The sequence below is a fragment of the Lacerta agilis genome, chromosome 8, assembly GCF_009819535.1.
Source record: "Lacerta agilis isolate rLacAgi1 chromosome 8, rLacAgi1.pri, whole genome shotgun sequence".
Classification (NCBI taxonomy): Eukaryota; Metazoa; Chordata; class Lepidosauria; order Squamata; family Lacertidae; genus Lacerta; species Lacerta agilis.
The window spans coordinates 55,980,251-56,004,067 of NC_046319.1; the positions used below are offsets into that span (position 1 = coordinate 55,980,251).

General features: G+C 46.6%; 1 protein-coding gene across 1 annotated transcript in view; it reads left to right on the forward strand.

Moving 5' to 3' along the window:
* COL16A1 (collagen type XVI alpha 1 chain) overlaps positions 1-23,817 on the forward strand; it is a 123,686-nt gene that overhangs the window by 44,034 nt on the left and 55,835 nt on the right. The window contains exons 9-24 of the mRNA XM_033157651.1: positions 206-259; positions 2,920-2,955; positions 6,492-6,518; positions 7,723-7,785; positions 8,104-8,145; positions 8,264-8,308; positions 11,522-11,557; positions 12,056-12,118; positions 14,335-14,379; positions 14,472-14,567; positions 19,427-19,465; positions 19,602-19,646; positions 21,639-21,674; positions 22,242-22,355; positions 22,577-22,612; positions 23,629-23,664. Of these exons, the coding sequence (XP_033013542.1) occupies positions 206-259; positions 2,920-2,955; positions 6,492-6,518; positions 7,723-7,785; positions 8,104-8,145; positions 8,264-8,308; positions 11,522-11,557; positions 12,056-12,118; positions 14,335-14,379; positions 14,472-14,567; positions 19,427-19,465; positions 19,602-19,646; positions 21,639-21,674; positions 22,242-22,355; positions 22,577-22,612; positions 23,629-23,664 (813 nt within the window). The remainder of the gene's footprint in view (positions 1-205; positions 260-2,919; positions 2,956-6,491; positions 6,519-7,722; positions 7,786-8,103; positions 8,146-8,263; positions 8,309-11,521; positions 11,558-12,055; positions 12,119-14,334; positions 14,380-14,471; positions 14,568-19,426; positions 19,466-19,601; positions 19,647-21,638; positions 21,675-22,241; positions 22,356-22,576; positions 22,613-23,628; positions 23,665-23,817) is intronic.

Below are 23,817 nucleotides of genomic sequence, written 5' to 3' on the forward strand. Positions count from 1 at the left end.
GAGGAGAAGTTGCTCTTGTGCTCAGGTCCTCCTTGCAGGCTTCCCACAGGCATCTGGTTGGCTAGTGTGAGAATAGGAAATAGGATGCTGGGCTGGATGAGTCCCCTTTGGCCTGTTCCAGCAGACTCTTCTTCTGTTCATATGCTAGAAGAATGGTTCATGGACTACTAACCTATAATACTGTCTTTTCTCGGCTCTCTTCCAGGAGGAGGTGAGATCTTCTGGAAAGGTTGATGTAAAAGATGGCCAAGGTGACAAGGTGAGGAATCATGGAATGTGAGTTAGTCATTTGCTTACATAGGTGCAGCATCTAAGAAGAAATTGAGCTACTGATCAGGGAGACTCCAGTTCTGACCTCTCCTGTCATGAATTTCTGTGTCCTCATGCCCATAGGATAGTGAGACCAATTAACCTCATAGGGTTGTTGTAATATACATGGGGAAGGGGAATATAGTTAAATAGGTTTGTTTGAACCATGACTTGGTAAGTTTGCTCTTTGATATATTCAGCTTGAGACAGTGTTGAAACATCCTTTTTGCATTTTTTAATTTGTTTTTAAACAAATAAAAAACAGTGTTGAAACATTGGCACAGAGAAATATCAGAGGGGAAGTTGGAAATGTGGAATTGAAGGAAGGACAAAAGATCTAAGAGTACAGGGGAAAAGCTGAGTGTCATCAGCATATGGGTAGTATTGAAAGCCACAAGAATTCGATACAAATGGTTGAAATGCTCATATTGGATTGTGAGAATGACATTTTGCAAGGCAGTTTGAATACAATTTCTTTTGAATGGGAACATTGGCAAATGACCTATGGAGAGTTTTGTAAGGTGTTCTACTTTGGAGAGAAGTTTCTCGAGGAATTTCTCTAAGCGTGCGCGCGCGCACACACACACACACACACACACACATTCTTTCAGTGGCATTCCAGACCTTTAGGGGCTGAGAATCAAAACCCTGCTTGTCCCTGCTTACCATGTAGTACTTAAGACTTCATTGATGCTAATCCTTTCCTGGAGAGCTCTCAGTAAACTGTTCCTTCTGAGGGCTTCTTTGTATGTTCCAGACTCCTGAGCTATCGATGCCTAAAAGGAAGCAAGCAAAGCCTTCTGCGCTGTGGCGCTTGTTACACAGTCAGGAATTGTAGCCTTCATAACATGCCTCTGCAGTTGCTGCTTCTTGTTCAGAATATTCTGGATGCCACAGTCATCAGGAAGATTCGATTGCTGACATGGATATTGTCTTTCCATTGATGCCATCAGTTATTCTGAACCCACAGATGCTGGGGGGGGGGGAGTGTTGTATAAGTGTAGGTAAAAGAAGACCTCACTTGCCAAGGACCAAAGGAACCTTTCCTCCAAGTCACCAGAACTCTTCTGATGTCACTTCCATGCCACCACAAAGAAACAAAAACAACCTCAGCTCAGTCCTGGGACAAGCTTTAGAAATTATCAAAATTAAGTGAAAATGCAGTTGGATGTATAAACCTTTGCACAATTGAATTCACTGGGGAAAAGGGCAGCCTCTGCACTTCAGTTCATGCCCCACTGAAAACAATGAAGAGCACGCCTAAAAAACCACCGGTTTCTTCTGAATGTGCCTGAATGCACATTATACTCAAAAGCAAGGTGGTCTATGGTGCTCTGTGGAGTTTCTGTGGATATCTGAGCTCACAGGAATACTGTGCTGAAATAAATGGGCAGGTTTCACATATCCCAGCCTTACACCTTGCTGGTGTGCTGGATACACACAGAAAGGCATCTCTGCAATTTCCACAACATTCTGACATCCCTATCAACAGTGTGTAAATTTGCATTCCAAGCACCGTTCCTTCAGTTGCCCCCAAAGCAGGGAAACCGCAGCAGCCACCAGATGCCTCGGCCTGCCTGGTTTGGCTTCTTTAGAGCTGACCATCCCATGGGAAGCATCTCACACTTAACTGGTTTGGTGGAAGGAAGCAGTGGTCAAGCCACAAACCCTCACATATAATAAGAGTCTTTTGCTGTGCCCAGAAATTTGCCAGGGAAAGGAGACGGAGCCAGCTGCCTTTCAGACAACTGAGCCCCTTCACTAGCTCACTTGAGGCTTCCACCCAACACCCCCTTCACTAATAAGCTGCTTGGCATGTACTTGGGAATGGACTATAGGAGGATTCAAACTGATCCTATCACAAGGGAATCAGAGAAGGTATTTGCTTAACCCCCACAATGCTGCATTTTAGTATTTTCCCGATTGCATTAAAAATAGCTAAAGTTTGATCATTTGTGTCACTGCCCATCATACAGACTGTCACAGAAATGCATAAACATTACAGAGTGATTGATAGTTAAACTGGTAGATGGATGAAAGAAGTCCTTGCCCATGGGGCGTAAGTCAATGAATGAATTTATCTAGTGAACCCGCACATGTTTGCAAACAAATAAAGCAACACTGCTAAAGAAAAACATTCTCCCCCTGACCTTGATGGACCCTTGCGCCACAGCCAGCATCACCATAAACATGGTGGTCCATCCTATGTGAGGAAAAAGCAGGGATGCCTTTCTTAAGGTGGTGCCCACCACATACTGATTTTTTAAATTACTTAAATTCAAAGCAAGTTACTTTTTAAAATTAAAAACCGCAATTTGGTGCCCTCCAGATGTCTTGCCTTGGTTCCTTGGGGCAGATGGGACTTGCCGTCCAAAACATCTGGAGGGCACCAAATTGTAGAAGGCTTCAATAACTAATTGATTGGCTGCTAGTCAATTAGTTAATACAGCCTTCTCTATTCTCAACTCACTTACCTGAGGAAAAGCCCCCACTGAACACAGCAGGATGTACTTCTGAATAAACATGCACAGAGCTGTCTTATAACTATTGCAGCCTTTATTAGAAGGCATCTTCCTTTCCAGATTTCTAATTGTTTTGTTCTTTTTGCAGTGTCCCCCATGCTCACAGAAGTCACAGCTTTCAAATGTAAGTCAAGGGGCTGGTGTTAATATCACATTGATTTTCTAATGAGCTTTGGATAAGGCTGGCTGGTGGATACTAGTTCAGGATGTCAGTTGCTGCAGGTTCAGGAAGCAACATGGGCTCTCTTTAACTTCCAGAAGTGGGATCCATGCATTTGTGGATTTGGGGGGGGGGAGGGGGAAGCTCCATAGGTCCAGTGGGCAGGAACTCCGGTCCAAGAGTAACCATTCCTAGAAAACTGTTAATTAACAACAACAACAACAAAAGCTGAGCTGGTGGTCAAAAAAGCAAGGTCATGCTCAGAACAAGAAAGAACTCTGGGCTTGGCATCTCTGGTTGCCAACTGGATATTCCATACCCACCAACATTCCTCAGATGTAAATAGGGACAATTCTCACTCCCCTCCAACTGAACCTCCTTGATCCTGCTGAGCATTTCCTATGACAAAAAGGGTAAGTACCTTTCGAGCAAGACCAGCCTACCTCATAAGGTTGTTGTAACCCCACAATAACCCCCCCTCCTTTTTTAAAAAAGCCCAACAATCTTGCATGTTTTCAAGGTTGGCCAAACACTGCTGGTACACTTGGGAACATTGTCCCACCCACATCCCTTTCTTTCTGGTGTTAGAGCAGCATCATGACTGTTTTGCTGCCCCAGCTGCAATTGTAGTTGAATGTGCAGTTTGCCAAATTAGAGAAGCAACTGACATAAACTTCTAGTTGTGAGCAATGTTGAAATCACCACACACACACACACACACACACACACACACGGTCTCTAACGGGACAAGGCTGTATTCTTAGATCCTTCCTCATTTGGCAGCCTAATTGCTGACTCAAAAGGCTTCTCAGCAGCTGCAGAATTATAACCTCAACAGGGACCATTGATTCATTCATTGATTCATTCATCCCAGTGGCGGGTTCCTACTCCGGAACCTGGATTTCCATCTTCTTTCTCCCCTGCCCCCCAAGTCCTTTTACCTGTCCCAGTTGGCTGAATATCCAACTTTGTCTGCATGCTTTCTAAAAGGAGCTGTCCCTGTGACCCCCCCCCATCCTTCCACCACTTTCCCCTGTTCCTTCTGGCTTGCATCCACTGGAACATCTGGATCACTGAAGAAATCTGTGATGGCTTCCAGATGTCAGCAAGGGTTCCCATGGCAACAACTTTGGCACATGGAACCGCAGAGGATGAAAGGAAGAGGTGGGGAGGAGAGGCTGCATCAATGCTACTCTTTGCACTCTTTCCTTGCTTACTTGGTTGCTGTTCTGCAGGACTAGATGGTGGGACTGCCAAGCAGTTGCACAGGAATTTGTGGGAGGGAAAACCACAGATCTGAGTCTTGGTGGCTTGGCCAGAGTCCCTTTTAGTCATTACTCCCTGGATGTACTCTAATGGGGACCCTGTGGCTTGACCCTCAACATGAACTGAGGAACGGGGGCAGATTGGTGTGTGAGAGAAAAGGACAATAAGAAGCTGCCTTATTCCAGTCAAATCATTGGCCCAGCTAGGTCCATATTGCCCGCACTGATTGGCTTCACAGAATTTCTGCCAGGGGTCTTTCCCATCTGTACCTGGAGATATTGGGGGTTGAACATGGGACCTTCTGTGTGCAACTCATGTGCTCTACCACTGAACTATTGCCCTCCGTTAAAAAGCCCACTTTATTCCATGTCAGACAATTTGTTCATCTAACTCAGGATTGTCTACAATGACAGGCAGTGCCTCTCTTGCTAGTAGACAAGAGTCTTTCCCAGCCCTACCCAGAAATGCCCAAGACTGAGCAAGGTGTGGTGCTTTGGTCCTCCAGGCTTGCCATACAAGGCTCAAGCCCTGGACTCTTACTTTCTGTCTGAATTACAAGCGGCAGCTGGCTGCATGACTTTCCCCTCCATAACCATATTGTATTAGAGTTCTTGTTGTTTGTGCATCCTCTTTGTGGCCTCTCCTTTGCAATACTTCTCACCAGGGGCCTTCTGCATGCAGAATATGTGCTCTGATGCCACTGAGAGCTGCCCTTTCCTTGACTGCAGGCTCTGATCTCCACCTCCAGACCTTTCTTGCTCCTAGTCTGAAGGGAGCCATGATCTGACATATTAACAGATTCTTACAAAGGCCACCAGTTCACTCTTGATGAAATGCAAGGTGCTGGCTCCTGTTTGTAACCTTGGAGGGCCCCTGCCAGTCAGTGTAGGCAGTACTAAGCTAGATGACCATTGGTCTGAGTCAGCAGAAGGCAGCATCTTATGCTGCTAAATAACCAGTCTGTTGGTTAGCCTGAAAGCTCTAGCAGAGACCTGCACAACGTATGACGCTTGGCGAGCTGAATGCAGACATGTATTGTGGTGGGGAGGGGGGTTATATTGTAGGGTTCTGCCCACCCTCACATTAGGGTTACGATGAAATGGAATGCACTCTGGGCATGCTCAGGGGGTGCCTTTTCACATTAGTGACCTAAAAATGAGCTAGGGCTTGTCTTCTCCCTCTCAGGTTAAGCTCAAGCTACTCTGAAAAGTCAGGCTTTTGAGTGAGATTCTCTGTTCTCCGAAAGATGCTTAAAGCACTCAATCTCATGTGACTTTCAGCCATAAGAATAAATTTGCCTCCTCATGGACCTCCCTCCTGGCAAATGGGGCCCTACTGAGTCAATTGATCCAGCAGCTGCAGAATAGTAACTTTTGACAGGGGCTCTTCATTCATTGCAGTGGCAGCCAATTTTCCACTGGTATGTTTTAAACTGAAAGTCAAAGCTCAGGGTCAATCTTTACTTCGATGTGTGAATGTGTGTGTGGTGGAGGGAGGGAGGGATATGCTGTTTGATTGCGTGGATGGAACATATGGATGCCAGAACCATCTGCAGTGGGTCTTGAAGCAGAGATGTGCAAGGAGTCTTGAACCTGGATGACATTACACCATCCTGACTAGAAGAGTGAACAGCAATGAGACTGGCCAGTCCTGATTTCCTTACTTAGACCCACATCTTTTAGCATCTCCTTCTCTTTGCCACAGATTAACTTCTTGGATATCCACTTCGCCTCTCATCTATGTAGCTATGCAGACATCTTGCCCCTAACTTTAGCAGGCAGACAAAGCCCCATGGGCCTGACCCAGCCACCAAAGCCTGTGACTAGTGCTGGCCTCCATCTTCTCCATCCGTTTCTGGATCCCTTTTCAGGTTGTTCCAGCAGTGTTTATAAGAGGCCCTCCCTCCCTCCCTCGATAAGACACCTACATTTTCCATCCTTGCAGCTTGACTAACTTTTCCATTTGTCTTTTCCTTGGGGGAAGGAGGAAAGAGTTCCTCTCCATCTTCTTTATGGCAGCCTCTTAAGTTTGAGGCCTGTTATGTTACCTTTTAATCTTCTTTTCTCTAGGCTCACGTTACACAGCCCCTGATAGTTTTAACGTTTTGTCGGCCTGGATACTTGCTTTTCAGTCTCTTCCCGTTTGACCTGATTCCTCCTTTTATTTACTCTTGGCATGCAGAATGATCACTGAGGCGTCTAGCAGGTGCATTAATTTTGTTTTTATCTCTTCAGGCCACACTGGGTCCACCGGGCTTAAAGGTAAGTCTTTCACCTTAGCAGAATCCCATATGGTGGCGACTGCTTCAGGCTCTACATTCCGAATCTTCTGCAGTTAACATTCCTAGAAGAACTGGCTTTCTGGCTTGCCATCATGAGTAGGGCTAAAGAGGACTGCTGATCACTCTGCGTTTCCTTTTAAAGCCTTCTTCTGATTAGATTAAATAAACAAATGGACTACAACATAATAAGCATGTAAATTACCTTATCCAGAACGTCCCCCAAATTGTAGTGCATATTTGTGCATTGATACTAACAGGCAACAATGCAAGCCATGGGCTCAGACGACAACCACTCCTTTTCTCATTGTTACTAGAGATTTGTTATTTTCTCTTACTGCTTAATTGCTGTCATCGCTTAGAGGTTTTTGAATATTAAGCAGTTTATAAATGCTTGTATTGTTAACTGCAGATACTGCACACAATCCAACTTCTGTCATTTGCGAATATTTTTATTTCAGGATGTTTGTAATTATTTTAAGGTAAGGGTGGCTAGAGAGTGTTCCTGCTGGCGCCTGAGGTTGTGTACACATTATATATTTGAAGTACATTGATTCCCCCAAAAGAATCCAGGGAATTGTAGTTTGAGAATCCTGGGAACTGTAGCCAGCACCCTCACAGAGATACAATTATCAGCACCCGTAACAAACTACAATCCTCAGGATTCTTTGAGAGGTCATGTGTTTTAAATGGATAGACTTGTAAAGAAGGCAAACAACCACTGTTGTTAGACAAGCTGCTAAACCTGCTATTCATTTTCAGACTAGAGACCTGAAGCCAATATTGTAGCTGATACTTATGCACACCTTAATCAACAGACTGTGGGAGAATTTCCTCCTGATGCTGTTGCTGTCATCCTGTCTTTCTCTCTCTCTCTCTTTCTCATCCCCTCTCTATCTAAATCCCACCTACCTTTCACTCCCTGCTCCTAACTTGGGGGAGAGTGTGTGAAGGGCAAGGATGACATTTACATCTGAAAGAGATTAATAAGCTAGCATATGTGTTTGCATCCAGTCATCAAGTGATGTCACGTTTTTGTATTGTGCGCTGCTCACATCTACAGCGTGGGGGCTTTTGTGTTTGATTTGTGCGCTCCGGAAGTGTCTTCTGCCTAGAGCTTCTGTTTTCTTTTCAATGGCATGACGACAGTTCTTTTCTCAGGGAGCTCCTTCTCTCTTTTCGCACAGGGTGGGAAAGGCGAACGTGGACCACCAGGCGTCTACGGATCCAAAGGGGAGAAAGGCGATCGTGTAAGTACAGCATGGTTCCTCCTTGCTCTTTCACATGAACTGACTCTTGGAACTTTGCTGACATGCTTTGGGGTCCAACACTTTTACCATGTGGGAGAATTGGCATATCCAAATCCCAAACCTTTGTTTGACATTATTATTATTATTATTATTATTATTATTATCTTAGTTATCGTTATGTACTTTGTGGTTTTGTTCTGTATTTTAAAGTATTTTTGTGCTGTGAACTGCCCTGGGAACTTCAGATGAAGGGTGATACACAAATTTTATCCAGGCTGATCCACCCACAAACCTGTAATGCTATTATTAATTTTCCAGGGTGCTGACTGTGTCCGGATCTCACCTGAAGCCCCATTACAGGTGAGCTGCTGCCTAACCCTGGAGAGAGGTCGTGCCTGTTTGGCTTCTCTCTCCTCTTCTTTGTCCAGTGTTGCTGTCCTTCTAACTCCCTGCCTGTTTTTCCTTATCTTTTCTGAAGTGTGCTGAAGGCCCACGGGGGGAGAAGGGAGATCAAGGAGAAAAGGTAAGCATGAATGTACAGCAGGCTTTGCCAACTAGTGCCTTCCAGAAGTTTTGGACTACAACTCCCATCAGCCCCTAGTGCCAAACTGTTTAGGGCTTTACTCACCATTGGCTCCTGCACCACCCACTTTTGCCTCTGACTCCTCCCACTTTTCACTCTGGCTCCACCCACCATCAGCTTGCACCCCCTACTCTGTGCTCACTCTGTTGCATTATGGTGGCCAGGGGGAGGGAGAATGCTCCTGCTAGGACTGTGAAACTGATTAAAATGGGTGAGCTTTCCTGCCCAGCTATTTTTCAATTTCAAGTTGAAAATTATTTTGGATGAAATTTCTCTTCAGCCTTACCTGCAATAGATTAGTGGCAATCTTAAATGATTAGTTACCAATCTTAAATGACCTACTTCCTGCCTGTGCTTAGTAAAACCCACCTGATCAGAATGTACTATCATTGTTATCACTGTGACATCTTGTTTTCTGCATACAGAGAATTATTTAGTGTGGAGAACAATCCAGTCATGTGAGCCCCTCACTTGCAACCTGAAGGGTTGCAGCAGAGCCGTCTCATCCATAGAAGCCGGTGGCGCGGTGCGCCAGGGCGCTGGGCGCCCCAGGGGCGCCCCCGCGAGCCCGCCGGCATACCGGGCTCCTCCTCCCCAACCCGCCCCCGCCCCCACGGGCAGGCGGGCACTCGCGCGCCGGCGGGCGGGCTGTAAGCCGCCCGCCCTCGCCTCCCAGAGCCCCAGCTGGAGCGGCGCGGGGCTTTGCGCGACCTTCCAGCACTCCAACTGGGGCTCTGGGAGGCGAGGGCGGGCGGCGCCGCGCCGTCCAGCTGCGCGCGGAGCGCGAGCTGCGCGGGAGCGGGAGCCGGCCGCCCTCGCCTCCCATCCCGGAAGCGCTGGAAGGGCGCGCAGAGCTCCCGCGCGCAGCCGGCCGCCCGCCCGATGCAGCGCGAGCTGCCCAGCAGCGCCGCGCTGTCCAGCTGCGCGCGGAGCCGAGCTGCGCGGGAGCGCGAGCCGGCCGCCCTCGCCTCCCATCCCGGAAGCGCTGGAAGGGCGCGCAGAGCCCCGCGCCGCTCCAGCGCCACGCCCCTCACCCACCGCTCGCCCACCCCCCTCCCAAGGGGCGGCAAGCGCGGGAGGGAGGCGGCGGAGAGGCGGCATGGCGGGGGCGCCGGAGGGATAGCCGCGCCAGGGCGGCAGATCCCCTTAAGACGGCTCTGGGTTGCAGCTCAGCCGCAGGTTGACCACCTCAGTAAGGATTAAGGGATGAAGTCAGAGAGACTATCCCCAGGGGCCCAAACTCTGATAGTCTGTCCATCATCTGGAGTTGGACAGAACTTTTTTAGACTGACCTTTGATGCCAAAGAATGCTGTGGGACCCAGAATCTTGCATATGCCTGCATCTTGCTTGCAGAGACTGGTCCACTCAGAGGCTTCTTCATTCATTCTTCTGGGTTCTCTAGTTAATAAGCTCCACAGACATCCATGCATAGATGCATCAAATTCAGCGCCTACTCCTTAGCCTTCTTGGTTTAGCCTGACCTTAGCAGGCCTGTGTCCATCAAATGTCACTTGAACTTGGCCCAAGTCACCCTGCTCTGGCCTTTTGCTGACCAGCCACTTGTCTCTTTGCAATCTCCAGTTTGCTGTTTTGCAAAACGTCTGTTCTTCTTTCCCACTTTGAAAGCTGCTGATTTGAATAAAGGCCAGTGTGTGCTGGGCCAAAGTTTATACTGTGAATGATAAATATTTAGTCACAGCATCCTGTGGTCAGGCCTATCATGACACTGTGTGTGTCTCTGTGTGTCTGTGCCTGGCCAGCTGCATCCTGCCCTGTCCACTTAATGCATTAACAAAACCCCAGAAATATAGTGGCACTATATATTTTGTCAGAGCCAAGGACTTTTGCTTTGTATTTCAAATTGATATGAATAATTTAGCCTCTCTCACTTAAGAGCTGCTGATGGCAAACCATTCTCCTCTCTGCCTTTTCCCTCTCTCATATCCCTTTGGCCTTCTCCATTCTCCCAGAATCCAACCTTCCTTTGCTTTTCTCTGCTGCCTTCTCAGGCCTCTGCCTCCTCTTTTCCTAGGCCTTTGCTGCTGCTTCACCTCTCTCTCTGAGATCAGAGCAATTCAACCAATGGCAGCCAGAACCCATTCCTTATGTGACAGGTAGGCAGCTTAGCTAATGGTTGACAGGGGTTTCACCATTCCCGCTGTCACCATATCATGTTTAACACATTACAGTAGCCCCTATCTTGTTCTATAGGGGCTTGGGTCCCATGTAGAAACTGGAAGCAATAAACAGAGCCCTTTCTGGCCTAAGCAGGTCAAGTCAGGACCCTGGACAGCTCCTAATGGGATGGGATGGAAAAGCTGTGGGAAATGTTGTCTCAGTAAAGGAGCAGAGAACAGATCCACACTACACATTTAAAGCATATTCAGTGCACATTTAAAGCACATGAGTTCCCCCAAAGAATCCTGGGAACTGTAGTTACAGGTAGGTAGCCGTGTTGGTTAAGAGAAGAGAAGGGCACAAGGAGAAGGGGACGACAGAGGATGAGATGGTTGGACAGTGTTCTCGAAGCTACTAACATGAGTTTGGCCAAACTGTGAGAGGTAGTGAAGGATAGGTGTGCCTGGCGTGCTCTGGTCCATGGGGTCATGAAGAGTCGGACACGACTGAACGACTGAACAACAACAACAACAAGCCGTGTTGGTCTGTCATAGTCAAAACAAAATAAAATAAAAAAATTCCTTCCAGTAGCACCTTAGAGAGTTCTGGAAATGGTAGCTCCACACAGGTGTGGATCTGCTTTGAACTACTGATTTGGGCTACCCAAGTCATTTATTTATTATTTCATCCCCACCCCCCACCCCACCCCGGATGAATATCAACAGATGATCATGGAGTAGGTATAAATGAAGCAACAAAAAAACAATTAAAACAGTACAGTCATTAAAACAAATAATATATAACAACAGTATACTTATTACTTTCTGAGCATGATGGGAGAGCTGTCATGGCCTCAGGCTGGGATGGTGTAGAAAGGGATGCTAATACCTCCCCTTCCCCTCCAAATGACAGTCATGAAAGTCCTTAAGCTTATATGTGTATGCTTATATGATGAAACCAGCCCTCAGTATTTGGGATAGCATAGACTTAACAAATCTACACCACTAATAAATAATCCATTATGTTTCTAACAGGGACCTCCGGGATTGGCTGGAACAGTTGGACAAAAGGTAAACACCCCAGCTTTAGAGAAGGAATAGCTGGCCCAAGGGAAGACGCTGACCCCTTGAAAGTTGTTCTACCATGACAGAAGGTCCTGCTACAAGAACTTTATTTATTTGTCTTCTTTGTTTGTTTCCTGCATCTTGATGCTACCTTTCATCCGGAATGCTCCCAAATTGCCTCCTAGCTTTCAGAGAAATGACTTACAAGATCTCTCCAGGGAAGCTGTGATATTAGCTAGAAGAACTGAGGGCCTCTGGCTGGCTACACAGACTGGATGTCAGGCAGGGAAGCAGGGGATGCCAGATTGTGGCAATAATGAGGGTGGCCTTAGAGTAGCCTTCCCCAACCTGGCACCCTCTGGATGTTTTGGACCACAGCTCCCATCTTGGAAGTTGCAGTCCAAAGCATCTGGAGGGCACCAGGTTGGTGAAGGCTGTACTGGAGTGAGGCCAAGGCAGAAACTGAATTAATTGCTAAGACATGTCATCTGTTGTTTTCTTTAGGGGCAAAAGGGTGATAAGGGCGACTTTGGTCTTCAAGGAAAACCAGGAAGCCCAGGGCGTGATGTAAGTTGTGCAATTTTGTGTCTCTCTCTTTTACACTATCTCTCTCCTTCCAGCCCTCTCTCTCTTTTTCTTCCTTCTCTGTACTTAGGATTGTACCCTGAATACCATGCATTTGGGGACCATTTCTGACTTTTCAGGGCTTAAGTGCACCAGAATTCGTCGCTGCCCTTTAGCATGGGTGCAGGATCAGCTTCCTTCATTTTTTTTTATTTTTAACTGTATTTTGACACTACCTGCTCAGTTATTTTGCCATTTTGGGGTGTGTGTGAGATGACTGCCCTGATTACTCATCCCCAAATGCCTGGGAACACCAAGGCATCTGGCTAATTTGGGGGTTAAGAAAATTGTTTGGTTGAAGAACTGTACCGCAAGATTTGTAGTGTAAATTTTGAAGGATAGTTGCATTTTGGTTTGCATGTTGCCTCAGGAAGTGTGAATTAGATAGCTTCACAATAAAATGTGAACCGGGCCAACTTTCTTCCCATCCCTACTGTGAACAGAGCTGTGTGTGTGTGTGTGTGTGTGTGTGTGTGTGTGTGTGTGTGTGCTGGTTTGTTTGTTTGTTTGGGGAGGGTCATCTGAAACTTCAACCTCTGGTGTGTCTGTGATGGCCCAGCCAATCACACATGCAAGTTATTCATAGATGCTACATGTACATTTACATCACTGGCTTACTTATCTGTGTGACCCAAGCTTTGATCTTCTCTAGCTGGTAGGGATCCTTCAAACAGTGAACAATGCCACTGGGAAATTGCTCTTATGGTGCTGTTCGAGTCTGAATCCTTCAGATGTAAAAATAAGTTTATTATCCAAATAAACACCCTTGAGGTTAAAGAAAAATGTATGAGGAAGATTACTCATCAGTTCCAATCTCTAGAATTTCTATAGATTGCAGAACAGTTCACTTAAACCGAAATAGTGTTTAAGAGTTTTTATTTGACATCTCCCTAAAATCCTTCATTTGTTGCTTCCTCATATGAGTGGGTTCCTGCCTGGCAAAACTCAGATATGATGCTGGAAGCTGAGCTGTTGAAAACAAATGTTGCATTTCCCATCGTTGCTGTGTCTCCCATCATCAAATCTCATTTTCACCACATGGAGATGCATTTTGTAGAATGAATGCTCATACTACTTTGGGTGACATTTCCCCATTAACTCTGTTGTATCATTCACCACCACCCCAACTATTATTGTCCATTCTGGCTTCCTGGATCAGAAGAGTAGAGACTTTAGAAAGATTGCTCAGAATAGATATACCACACAGCACCTTGTCCCTCTCTTCATTGATCTCTCCTCGACTGAGCCAGGGTCATGGAGGAACATGACACAAGAGGAGCCCTGCTGAATCCATAGGGATAGGGGAGACATTCAGTTCTCATCACATTTTAATGCAATTCTAGGCAGGAAAAAGCACCTAAGGAGAGTGCAAAGTATGACCAATGATAGGTGTTTCATTGGACGAGGGTGTGTGGCTGGGTAGGTGTGAGCTGTGAAGAGAGGCCTAGAGAACCGTATTTGCCCCCTAGATCTGAGGTTCTGCACCCTAGGATAGAGGTTGAAATATTGACCCCTGTGATTGGCCAGTAGTATAAAACCAGTCCAAACCCCTGCAATGCAGGAATACACAGCTGTCCCATACGGGGATCGAAGCTGCAACCTTGATGTTATCAGAACCATGCTCTAACCAGCTGAGCTATCCAGGCGGGTACGTAGATCAGGGAGATTGTGCCCTTGAACTCTGCTAATGCTGCCTGCTTGGCTTGTGGGGGTGGGAGAGAGAGAGAGAGAGACTAGACTACTGTACAAAGGGGAAAATTCATCTGTCAGGAATGCTTTGATGGTGTTTCCTGCTTGGCAGGGGGTTGGACTGGATGGCCCTTGTGGTCTCTTCCAACTTTATGATTCTATGATTCTATGATTCACATTTGCTATTACATGCACTGCTGCATGTGGCCCCTAGAAGATTGTTTAAAAGAGAACATGGCCCTCAAACTCAAAGAGAGTTCTGAAGCTTCAGAATATACCCCGCCCAGGCAACTCCCTTGATTAAGCCCCACCCTCAGCCCATGAGGCCCCCCCCCATTCATACCTGTAGGTATAGGGCAGTATATAAATTTAATAAATAATAATTCAAGCTCTGAAGACTCTGACAATTTGACCCTGTTAAGTGGAAAGAAGCCCCACCCTCATGAATTCTGCCTTTTCTTCCTAACCAGGGCCGGCCTGGGGAGATTTGCGTGGTGGGACCCAAAGGCCAGAAGGTAAGATTATGCTTCTCTCGGGGGTGGGGAGTGGGGACTGACTATTCTACTGATGGGCTTCTCACTAGTAACAACTGTGCCTGTCTTTTTAGGGCGACCCAGGGTTCGTGGGTCCTGAAGGTCTCGCTGGGGAACCAGGACCCCCAGGCCGGCCGGGTCCACCTGGAGTTGGCCTGCCAGGAAAACCAGTAAGACATTCATTTCTGCCTGCCTTCCATTTCTGGCTCCTTCACTGCTTCAATCCTTTGTTAAATTTATGGCTCAGATAATTGTGATGATGTGCCAAACTAGGTATGCGGGTCTTTTGCCGGTGGGTGGAGACAAATCAGATTGGCACTGGCAGGTGCGGGCATTCAACCATTTTCCTGATCTAAACCTCCCTCTTTCCAAAGCTGTTATTTGCCCCATGGGTGGAATAGAAACATGCATGTTCTTCCCTGCAAGGCAAACGGCAATTTGTGTGAAGATAATTCACCTCAGGGAAATGGGGGGGGGGGGTAACACCATCTTCCCCAAGCACTGTGGCACTGTGTGATTTCTCGATTCACACAACCCATGTCCCAAATATCTGCTTTGAACTAGGGGAAAAGTAAAGTGCCCTGTCCTTGGGTCTCCTGCAGCATGCCCAGTTTGTCCCATGAAATGAAATGTCTCAGTTGGCTTTTTACTTTTTGGGTGCAGCTTCTGATTAAAATTCCTTGTAGCCTGCTTGTGTAGGGGGAGGTGGACTGAGAAGAATTAGGCTGGGTGGTGGTGGTACTGATCACAAATTCTTGGTCTGAACATGTGCTCAGAGGTACCCTGTTCGTTAATTCTTCCCATACCTACGTCACTTGTCAGGCTTCCTCTGGGAGCATCTGGTTGGCCTGTGAAAACAGGATGCTGGAATAGGTGGCCCATTGGCCTCATCCAGCAACAGGTCTCTTACGCTCTTACTGTAATGCACCTGACTCTAGTTGGTGCACCTCGGTGTTTCAGGTAAAAATGAAGTAGATCCTGCAGTCCAATAGATCCTGCCCTTAGGATATTTGGAGGCAACTCTCCTATCTCCCTTTAACCACATCTTCTTCAGCCTATGCCTACTCCGCTCTTTCAACCATCCATCAGGGAATTTGGTTCCAGACTCCTCATTATCCTCTAGACATGCTCTAGGTTTTCAATGTCCTCAAAATGTGGCACACGGAAGTGGACACAGAACTTCAAATGCAGCCCAACCGGTGGACCTATTAATTCTCATGATTTGAACAGCCTATGATTGCATTAGCTTTTTCAGCAGCTGTATTGCACTGCTAGCTCATGTTCAGCCTGTAATAAACTAAGGCGCATAGACAGTACTATATATATATATATATGGTACTGCTACTCACCATGAAGTTGTTATGGAAAGGGCCACACTTTTTAACGACAACAAAAAGATGTGTCGGTACTGCGTGCCCTTGAGTACCCCCTGGGGGGAAAGGCACTGCGCGTACATTCTTTTTATATGTACCACTGCCAAACCAAGTCTCTCCCATCCTGTACATGTGATTCTGATTCCTTGTACTTGAATGAAGGACTTTACATTTGCCTCTGTTGAATTATTCTCTCTCTTATTGGTTTTAGCCCAGTATTCCAGCTCATCAAGATCATTTTGAATCTTGATTCTATTTTCTATGGTGTTAGCTATCCCTCTTGGCTTTGCATCATCTCCTCTGCACCCTTATTGAAATCATTCACAGGGCTTGGGACAAAGCCCTGTGGCACTTTATTCAAGACCTCCTTCCAGTTTTATGCAGAGCCCTTAATGAATGTTTGCTGGGCATGATAGCTCAACCAGCTGTGGATCCACCGAACAATAGTTTCTTCCAGCCCACATTGCACCATCTTGTCCACAAGCATAGAGAGACCTTGTCAAATGCTTTGCTGAAATCAAGACCTATTATGTCCATGGCGTTCCCATGATCTACCTGACTTATAACTCTATCAAAAAATGAGATAAGCTTGACCTGGTATGGCTTGTTCTTGATATACTTGTGGCAGCTCTTAGCAATCCATACTTTCTTTTCTAAATGCTCACAGACCAAACACTTAATAATCTGTTCTAGAATTTTGCCTAATGTCAGAATTTTGCCTAATGGTCTGTAGTTTTCTGGTTACTCCTTTCCCCTCTTCTTGAAGACAGAGACAACATTTGCCCACCTCAGGTCTCTTCTAGAACCTCACCTGTTCTCCAAGAATTATTAAAGAGTAATAGCATCTGATTAATTACTCCTTCAACAACCAGGGTTTTCATTCAACTGACCCTGGAGACCTGAACTCATTGGAAGTAGCTTGGTGTTCTTTAACCACCTCCTGGACTACAAATCCCTCATAATCATTTCTTCTTATTTTTCTAAGTCAAACATAACCCCCTTAAGGCAATGCAAGAGTTGAATAGTTCCTCCTCCTCTCTATCACCTGTTAACTCTTCACCTCACTTCCCCAAGCAGCAAACCTACTGCTTCCTAGTTCTTCTTTTAGTTTTTCCAACAGGGGCATGGCAAGGGGGGTGTAGGGGGCGGTCCGCCCCATGTTCCATAATGGAGGGGGTGACAAATTATCAAGGAACAATTACTGCCCTACTAGGGTGGATCATAAAAAGCTCTTTTAAAAAAATGCCTGCTCTGAAGGTCTTATCTTACTATACTAGGGGTTATATAGCTATATATGAAATTTCATGTATATATCGGTTAATATCTTGACCCTCCTCCACCAAAATAGCTGTTTACTTGGCTGTTTTCCTATGTCGTGAAGGCTGAAATTTCAGTTCAGTGGAGCACTTACTGTTCCCAACCCTAACACTGTGGGAAGCCATCTAATTAGACTTTAATTTTATTTTGAGATGTTTTAGGGAGGTAATTTAATTATTGTTTGATTTTATAGCAATGTTATGTATCTGATGTTAGCCACCCTGAACCCAACTTCGGCCGGGGAGGGTGGGATATAAATAAAAGTTTTTTTTAATTATTATTACTTGTTATTATTCCTTTGTAAGAAAATCTGAAATAACGTAAAACCATTTTTGCAGGGGGGGGAATCAATGGGGGGGGGGGTGACAAGAAATTTTCCGCACTGGGTACCACCTGACCTTCCTATGCCTCGGGGGGGGGTGACAATTCCCCCCCCCCCCGGTACCAATTTACCTTGCTACGCCCCTGTTTTCCAAACATAACCAAGAAGCCCCTTTGGTTGTGTGTAGCACCCCTCACTAACCACAGGATTTTGTTAAGTTTTAAAAATACGTTTTCAGGCCTTATGGTTGTGGAGATAAATTAAGAAACATGTAAGCAATAGCGTCAGATGACATGAAGGGAAGCAGGTGATGCTGAGCAGGACTTCACAGGGATCCAGGAGAGAAGCTCTGATGTTCTGCTTTGCCCCTTTATCCCTCTTTCTGACAAGCAGCAGATGATGAGGATGAGAACTACAGCACTATGCAAAGAAGAAAGGCTCTGCCCCAGAGAGCTTACATCTATCTTTTGATAGCAGAGGGCAGGTAACATCAGGAGACAAGGGAAGGGAATGGCAAGGGAATGGCGAGGAACAGCAGAAAGTTAGGAAGAGTAAATGTGAGCAAATGCATTGACCCAAATCTAGGTTACACATGTTATTATGCAAACAAAAATGTGTGCGAGCTTTCAATTTGAACAATTAGGCGCAGAATTTGGAGCTCTTTTTAAAACTCGCACTGCCTGCAGTGTCATGTGCAAACAAACCCTTTTAATGCCTTACAGTTCCTCGTAAGCTGTTGGCCCAACCACAGCATCGCTCTGGTGATATTTTTCATTGTCCTTTGTGTTTGTTTTGGTTATTTTTCAAAACTGTTTAAAAAAAGAAAGAAAGAAAGAAAGAAAGGCATTTATAGAATTTTGGTCCTGTTCCAGCGCAGCCACTGGCAGCCAGGAGAAACATCGAGCAACAGCCAGTGGGTGTTGAGGCTAAACAATGTTCACAGCACTGACAGCTTTGTGAAAAGAATTGCTAAGAGGAGCTGCTTTTCCGGAATCTGAAATAGGGGCCTGGGGGAAGCCTGTATGCACAATCCATTCTTATCTTCACCCAGATACCACCCAGCCAGTCAGTCAGTGCCATCCAGTACCGGCCAGCCACCTCTACCCCCGGGAGTCCAGCCTCTCATATATTCTCATCCACTTAGGGTTCCGTATCGGGTGGAGAACCACGGGTCCAGGGACAAAATGTGACCCTCCAGGCCTCTCTGCCTGGCCCTTGGGACTCTCCCCAGGCAACACCCACCTCCCTGGCCACACCTCCTTTCCCCTGCCCTCCCACCCGCCTTCATGCTCCATATCCCCCTTGGCTGGAATGTTCCCTTGAACTCTGATAATACCTCTTGCTTGCCTGGACGGAGGATAGTGTGATCAGCTTGGGAAAGGGCAAGTACACACATTCCCACCCTGTCAGCATAATTTAACAGCTCCATAACCAAGATAGAAGGAACGAAGGAAAGGTCAAACTCAGGTTAAATTAAATAGAAATATGCCAAATGTATACACGGTAACAAAGGGCACGAGTGTTTAGAAGACTGCAATGCAACATCCCCTCTGTTATGCTTTCCATAGTCATGTGTTCAAAAGTTATACAGGATACAGGGTATGTAATGGGCAGAGGAGACCTAGGCCTTATTCACACTTAACCTTTCCTTCACGCTCCCCAGGCATGGCCTGTGCTCCACTTTCAGGCATCTTTTTTTCCCTTCCCCAGAGCTTTGTCCGCAAATACCCGCTCTTTAAAGGTCAATTGGAGCAAAGGGCAATCCACAGAAAACCTGAATTGGTGTTTGCTCTGATTGGGTGCTAAAGAGCTGATTTTCATGGGGAAATTCCCGGGGCAAAAAACAAACAAAAACAAATTCTTAGATACAGAGCTTTTAAGTGCGGACCTGCGCCTGGAAAGAGACAGTCAAGAAGTGGCAGAAGTGGCACATATTCTGGGTCCTGTTTGGGATAGCAATGACCTTGGTGGATCATTCAGCTTCTGAATACAATCAACTGTTCTGCTTTCATTCTAGGGTGATCCCGGTGGCCCACCAGGTCCCAGAGGAGAGAAGGTAGGCATAACCATGCATATAGCTTTGGATAGCCCCAGTGATTATCATGTCCCAGAAAACTAGTTTTTTCTCTTGTCCGTGGCTGCTGTGTCCAAACCTACTTATGTGGATCTTATTCTCTGTTCTCTATTTCCAGGGGAGCTCAGGACCTCCAGGGCCAGGCGGTTCAAGTGGAAAGCCAGTAAGTTCCTCCTTCAGTGAGTAAACCAGCAAAGCAAAGTGGGGAGGATCCACGAAATTGCAGCAGATCCCAGAACCCCAGTCATGGGAGTGGGGGCTCATGCTTTGCATATTTCTGTGCTCTTGACTAGGCTTTCTCCACCCAGGTCATGTGACCACTGAGTGACAACCAGAAAGCTGGGTGGGACCTTGCTTATTGGGCAGCTGCTGGGTTTATTTATGATATGTGTATGACACCAGCTTACGGAGCTGGTTACAAACCTATGCCACCTGTGCGCAAGAGAGAGGCATAAGCAGACTCAAGGTAACTGTGGTAGGTGGGTGAAAAATCTCTTAAATGGCCCTATAATAACTCAAATCCCAAAGCAAATGCAGTCCATTGTCCACAAACTGCAGGCTGGAAGAGGCTTTTGCCAAGCAAGACTGGCTTATGACAGCTCTTATGTGTATTTCACAATGAATGTTGGAGTTCAAGTTCTGAGTGGTTTACAACAAACTTGCAGTGTTGTCCAGAGGTATTAGCCCCCACCCCCTTGCTGGTTGGAGATTTGGCTAAAGTGCAGAGAGCAGCTTATAACTAACCCTGTCATGTTATCCATTGCTTGTATCGCTGCGCTGCTGAGGTTGAGCTGAGAGAGTAGCACACAACAACAACCCTACGGTGTAGTTCACTGTTATATCCCTGTTGCAGGTAAGAGGAATGTGCTGAGCCAGAGTAGCTCTTAGCAGACCAGAGGTGCAGCTATCCCCCCAGCACTGGCATGCATGGAGAGGGCTGAGGCTTTATAGACTTGCATGCAAAACGTCCAAAAGGCTACAATAAGCCAATACATTTTGGACATGAAGATTCAAATCAGAGCAGAACCACCTGCCTTTGATGCAGATGCCGCAGGCTCAAGCAGTGCATCTGCGCCAGGAACGTACTGCAGCATTCTGTTGTGGCGCTCCACTTGGCATTAAGTGTCACACTTAAACAATGACATAAAGGGAGAATAAACTGGATGTACCAATGCAGCTGTTGGGAATGAAGTCATGCCTCGTTCCAGGCCCAGCCCTTGCTCCCTAAGGGCTGCTTACATTGCTAAAAGTCTACATTGCTCAACAGCTGAGGTTTCTGCCAGTGGGGGAAGCCTGTCGGGAAACAGCAAAGCCAGAGGGGTTGTGGGAAGGCTTTGAGGGCGGGCATTCAAAAGACAGGCGGAGTGTCTGTGTGGAATGGGATCGTAAAGGCAGAATAAATCATTTTTGTGACAGTGACTATAGGGATGGGGGAGAAATTCAGTTCAGTTTGCATTTAAGGGCAAAACTACATCATTCACACTTCCTGAAATAATACACAAACTGAAACACAGCCATCCTTTCCCCATTGATCTGACAGTCAACACGCCCCCTATAGTCCTGTTATATGGGAACAGGGCAGCACAACTTAATGCGGCAAGCAGAACTGTCTGTTCATGCCTGTGTTGGCATCTCTGTTACCTTGGCAATGGACAAAGCATCACCAACTCCTCTGCAGCGGGTGGAGTAGGTGGGGCAGCCTCTGACAATTTCAGAGATGGATGCTGTGTATGACCTGTGCTCTGGGGTGAGTGATGGGGAGATGGGGTGGGGAAACCCCTCCCCCCCCCAGTAGGTCCTTCCCCATGATCTTCCTCCCCAAGTGGCTCATTGAGCTCCCCAGACTCTGGCATGATCTGTGCCTACCCACCTATGCCCAGCCAGGTCCCTCACTGGGAACCGATGACATCATCAATTACTTGGCAGGAATTCCCATTGAAGTTTCCTAGGATTTATTTCCAGATACACATGAATAAGTTTAGGCTGCAGATTTCCTGATCTGCAAACAAATTAACTATAGCTAGTTCCTGGTCTCATAGGAGTTTGTTTATTTATTTCATAAAACGTATATACCATTTAAGTGTAGAAAAACCTTGACGCAGTGTGCAAAGAAGGAGTTGCATCACAAACGGAAACCTTCCTTCTTTCTCTGCAGGGAAAACCCGGGGTCCCAGGCCTGAAAGGAGACAAGGTGAGTAGAAGGAAGGTGGGTCCAAGGCAAAGCCTGTGCATTCTCTGAAACCTAACCTGCCCTTCCCATAGGGTCCCAGATCAGGTTATAGCAATATACTATACAGCTATAGCAACAGATAAAACAGTTACAATTACATATAAAAAAGCAAAACTTTTCCAACCAGAGCAGGATAAATAAACAGCAAAAGAGGTGGGTGTCTGAAGGCAAAATGCTTAAGCTGCAAAAGGCCGGGGTAAAGAGGCTTATCTTCAGGAGTATGGCAAAAGCTGTACAGTGAAGATGCAACAGGCACCATTGTGAGGAAGGAGTTCCACAGTTATATCCCTCTGATTTGCTCTGCCCTCTATTCCACCCCCCACCTTCCAAAAACTACATGCCTGTAGAAGAGGATCTAACTATGTTTTGTCTCAGGAATAATTCATCTTAATGCCTTTTGTTTAAATAATTTTCTTTCCATTTTGGGGAAGGAGGCAATGGAGACCTTTTCCCTCAGGCTCTGTTGCCTTTGTTTTGTCTTCCTTTAGTTCAAGTCTTCTTCACAGCATATTGAATCTCTCTCAACAGGGGGACCCATGTGAAGTCTGTCCCACCATCTCTGACGGGAACAATGCAGTCAGCCTCCCTGGGAAACCGGGGCCCAAAGGGGAGCCTGGACCTCCAGGGAAACCGGGCAAATCGGTGAGTCCCAGGTCACTGGGTGAAGGCTTCATCCCTTGTGGGTGTTACAGTGAGATTCCTGCATTGCAGGGGGTTGGACTAAATGACCCTTGGAACTCACAATTCTATGATTCTAAGAGGCAAAGGTGTTTGGTTGATGGGGCAATTGCTGAGTTATTGGACCCTGGAGTTCTAAGCACCTCCTTTGGTCTCTCCCCCCTGCCCCCGCCTCTCTCTTTCAGGACAAGCCTGGCCCTCCAGGATCCAAAGGCAGCAGGGTAGGTGTCAGATTCATTTTCTGTGAGATTAAGAGCAGAGCAAGGGGAAGACCCAAGTCAGAGCACATGCTTTGCCTGCAGAAAGCCTTGGGTTGAATCCTTTGCATCTCTGGTTTAAAAAGGATCAGGTGACACGAAAGACTGTCTCCCTCATATCCCAGACAGCCAGACCAGGGCAGGGCTTTGGCCCAATTTCAGGCAGCTTCCTATGTCTGTCAAGATGACCTGTAACCAACAAGAACAGGTATCCCTTGACCCAGAAGCTTAGATGCTGTGATGGACTTATACCATCTACAGCCTTTGGGCATGAATCTTTCCTTGGTAGGTGTGGCTGCTTTCCTTGCAGTTCCCTCTTCTGGACAGAATGAACTGGATGATGGCACACAGCTTGAATGCCCCACCTGGCATCCTTCAGGTCAGTGTTCTTCAACCTTAGTTCTCCAGATGTTGTTGACTGCCACCGTTCCCAGACAGCTTAGCCAATGGACAGGGATGGTGGAGGCTGTAGACCAACAACATCTGGAGTCATAAGGTTGAAGGACACTGTCTCACGTCACTGTGGCAGATTTCAAGAACTGTGGCAGATTTCTGACACTAGGTGAATTTGTTACCTATTTAAATGGACCAGGATACACAGATTCTGTGGAGGAATCAAGTGAGGGCCAGTTGATGTGGCCCATTGAAGTCTGCTGAGACTGTGAGCCATGCGGATCCAGGAGCATTTTTGAACAGAGTTTGGGTGGGCATCTGCCAGGGATTCTTTAGCTGTGGTTCCTGCATTGCAGGGTGTTGGACCAGATGACCCTTGGGACCCCTTCAAGTTCCACAATTCTGTGATTCTGATTTGTCTAAACTGAAGCAACCATTGATGGGGTACAGCAGTTGCGTCTCTTGCTGATGCCCTCTCAGCACCACCAACGCCCCAGGCTCAGCTGCCTCACCCAGTTGCTGGTGGCATGAGCGTTTCCATTGCCTTCTGATTCTTTCCTCTCCCTTTTCTTTTTATTATTCTTCAGGGGGACCCTGGGATCAATGGAATTAAAGGGGAGAAGGTAGGTGGCCATTTCCTTTTCATATGATCTCTAGCCCCTATTTTTGCTTTGGTTCAATAGGGGGGTCACACTCTGTAGGGCAGGGGGAGTTGTGCACATAAGCCCCACCACAAATGTCCTCGTGTGTGCTCTCTCCCACCGCCTGCCTCGCTT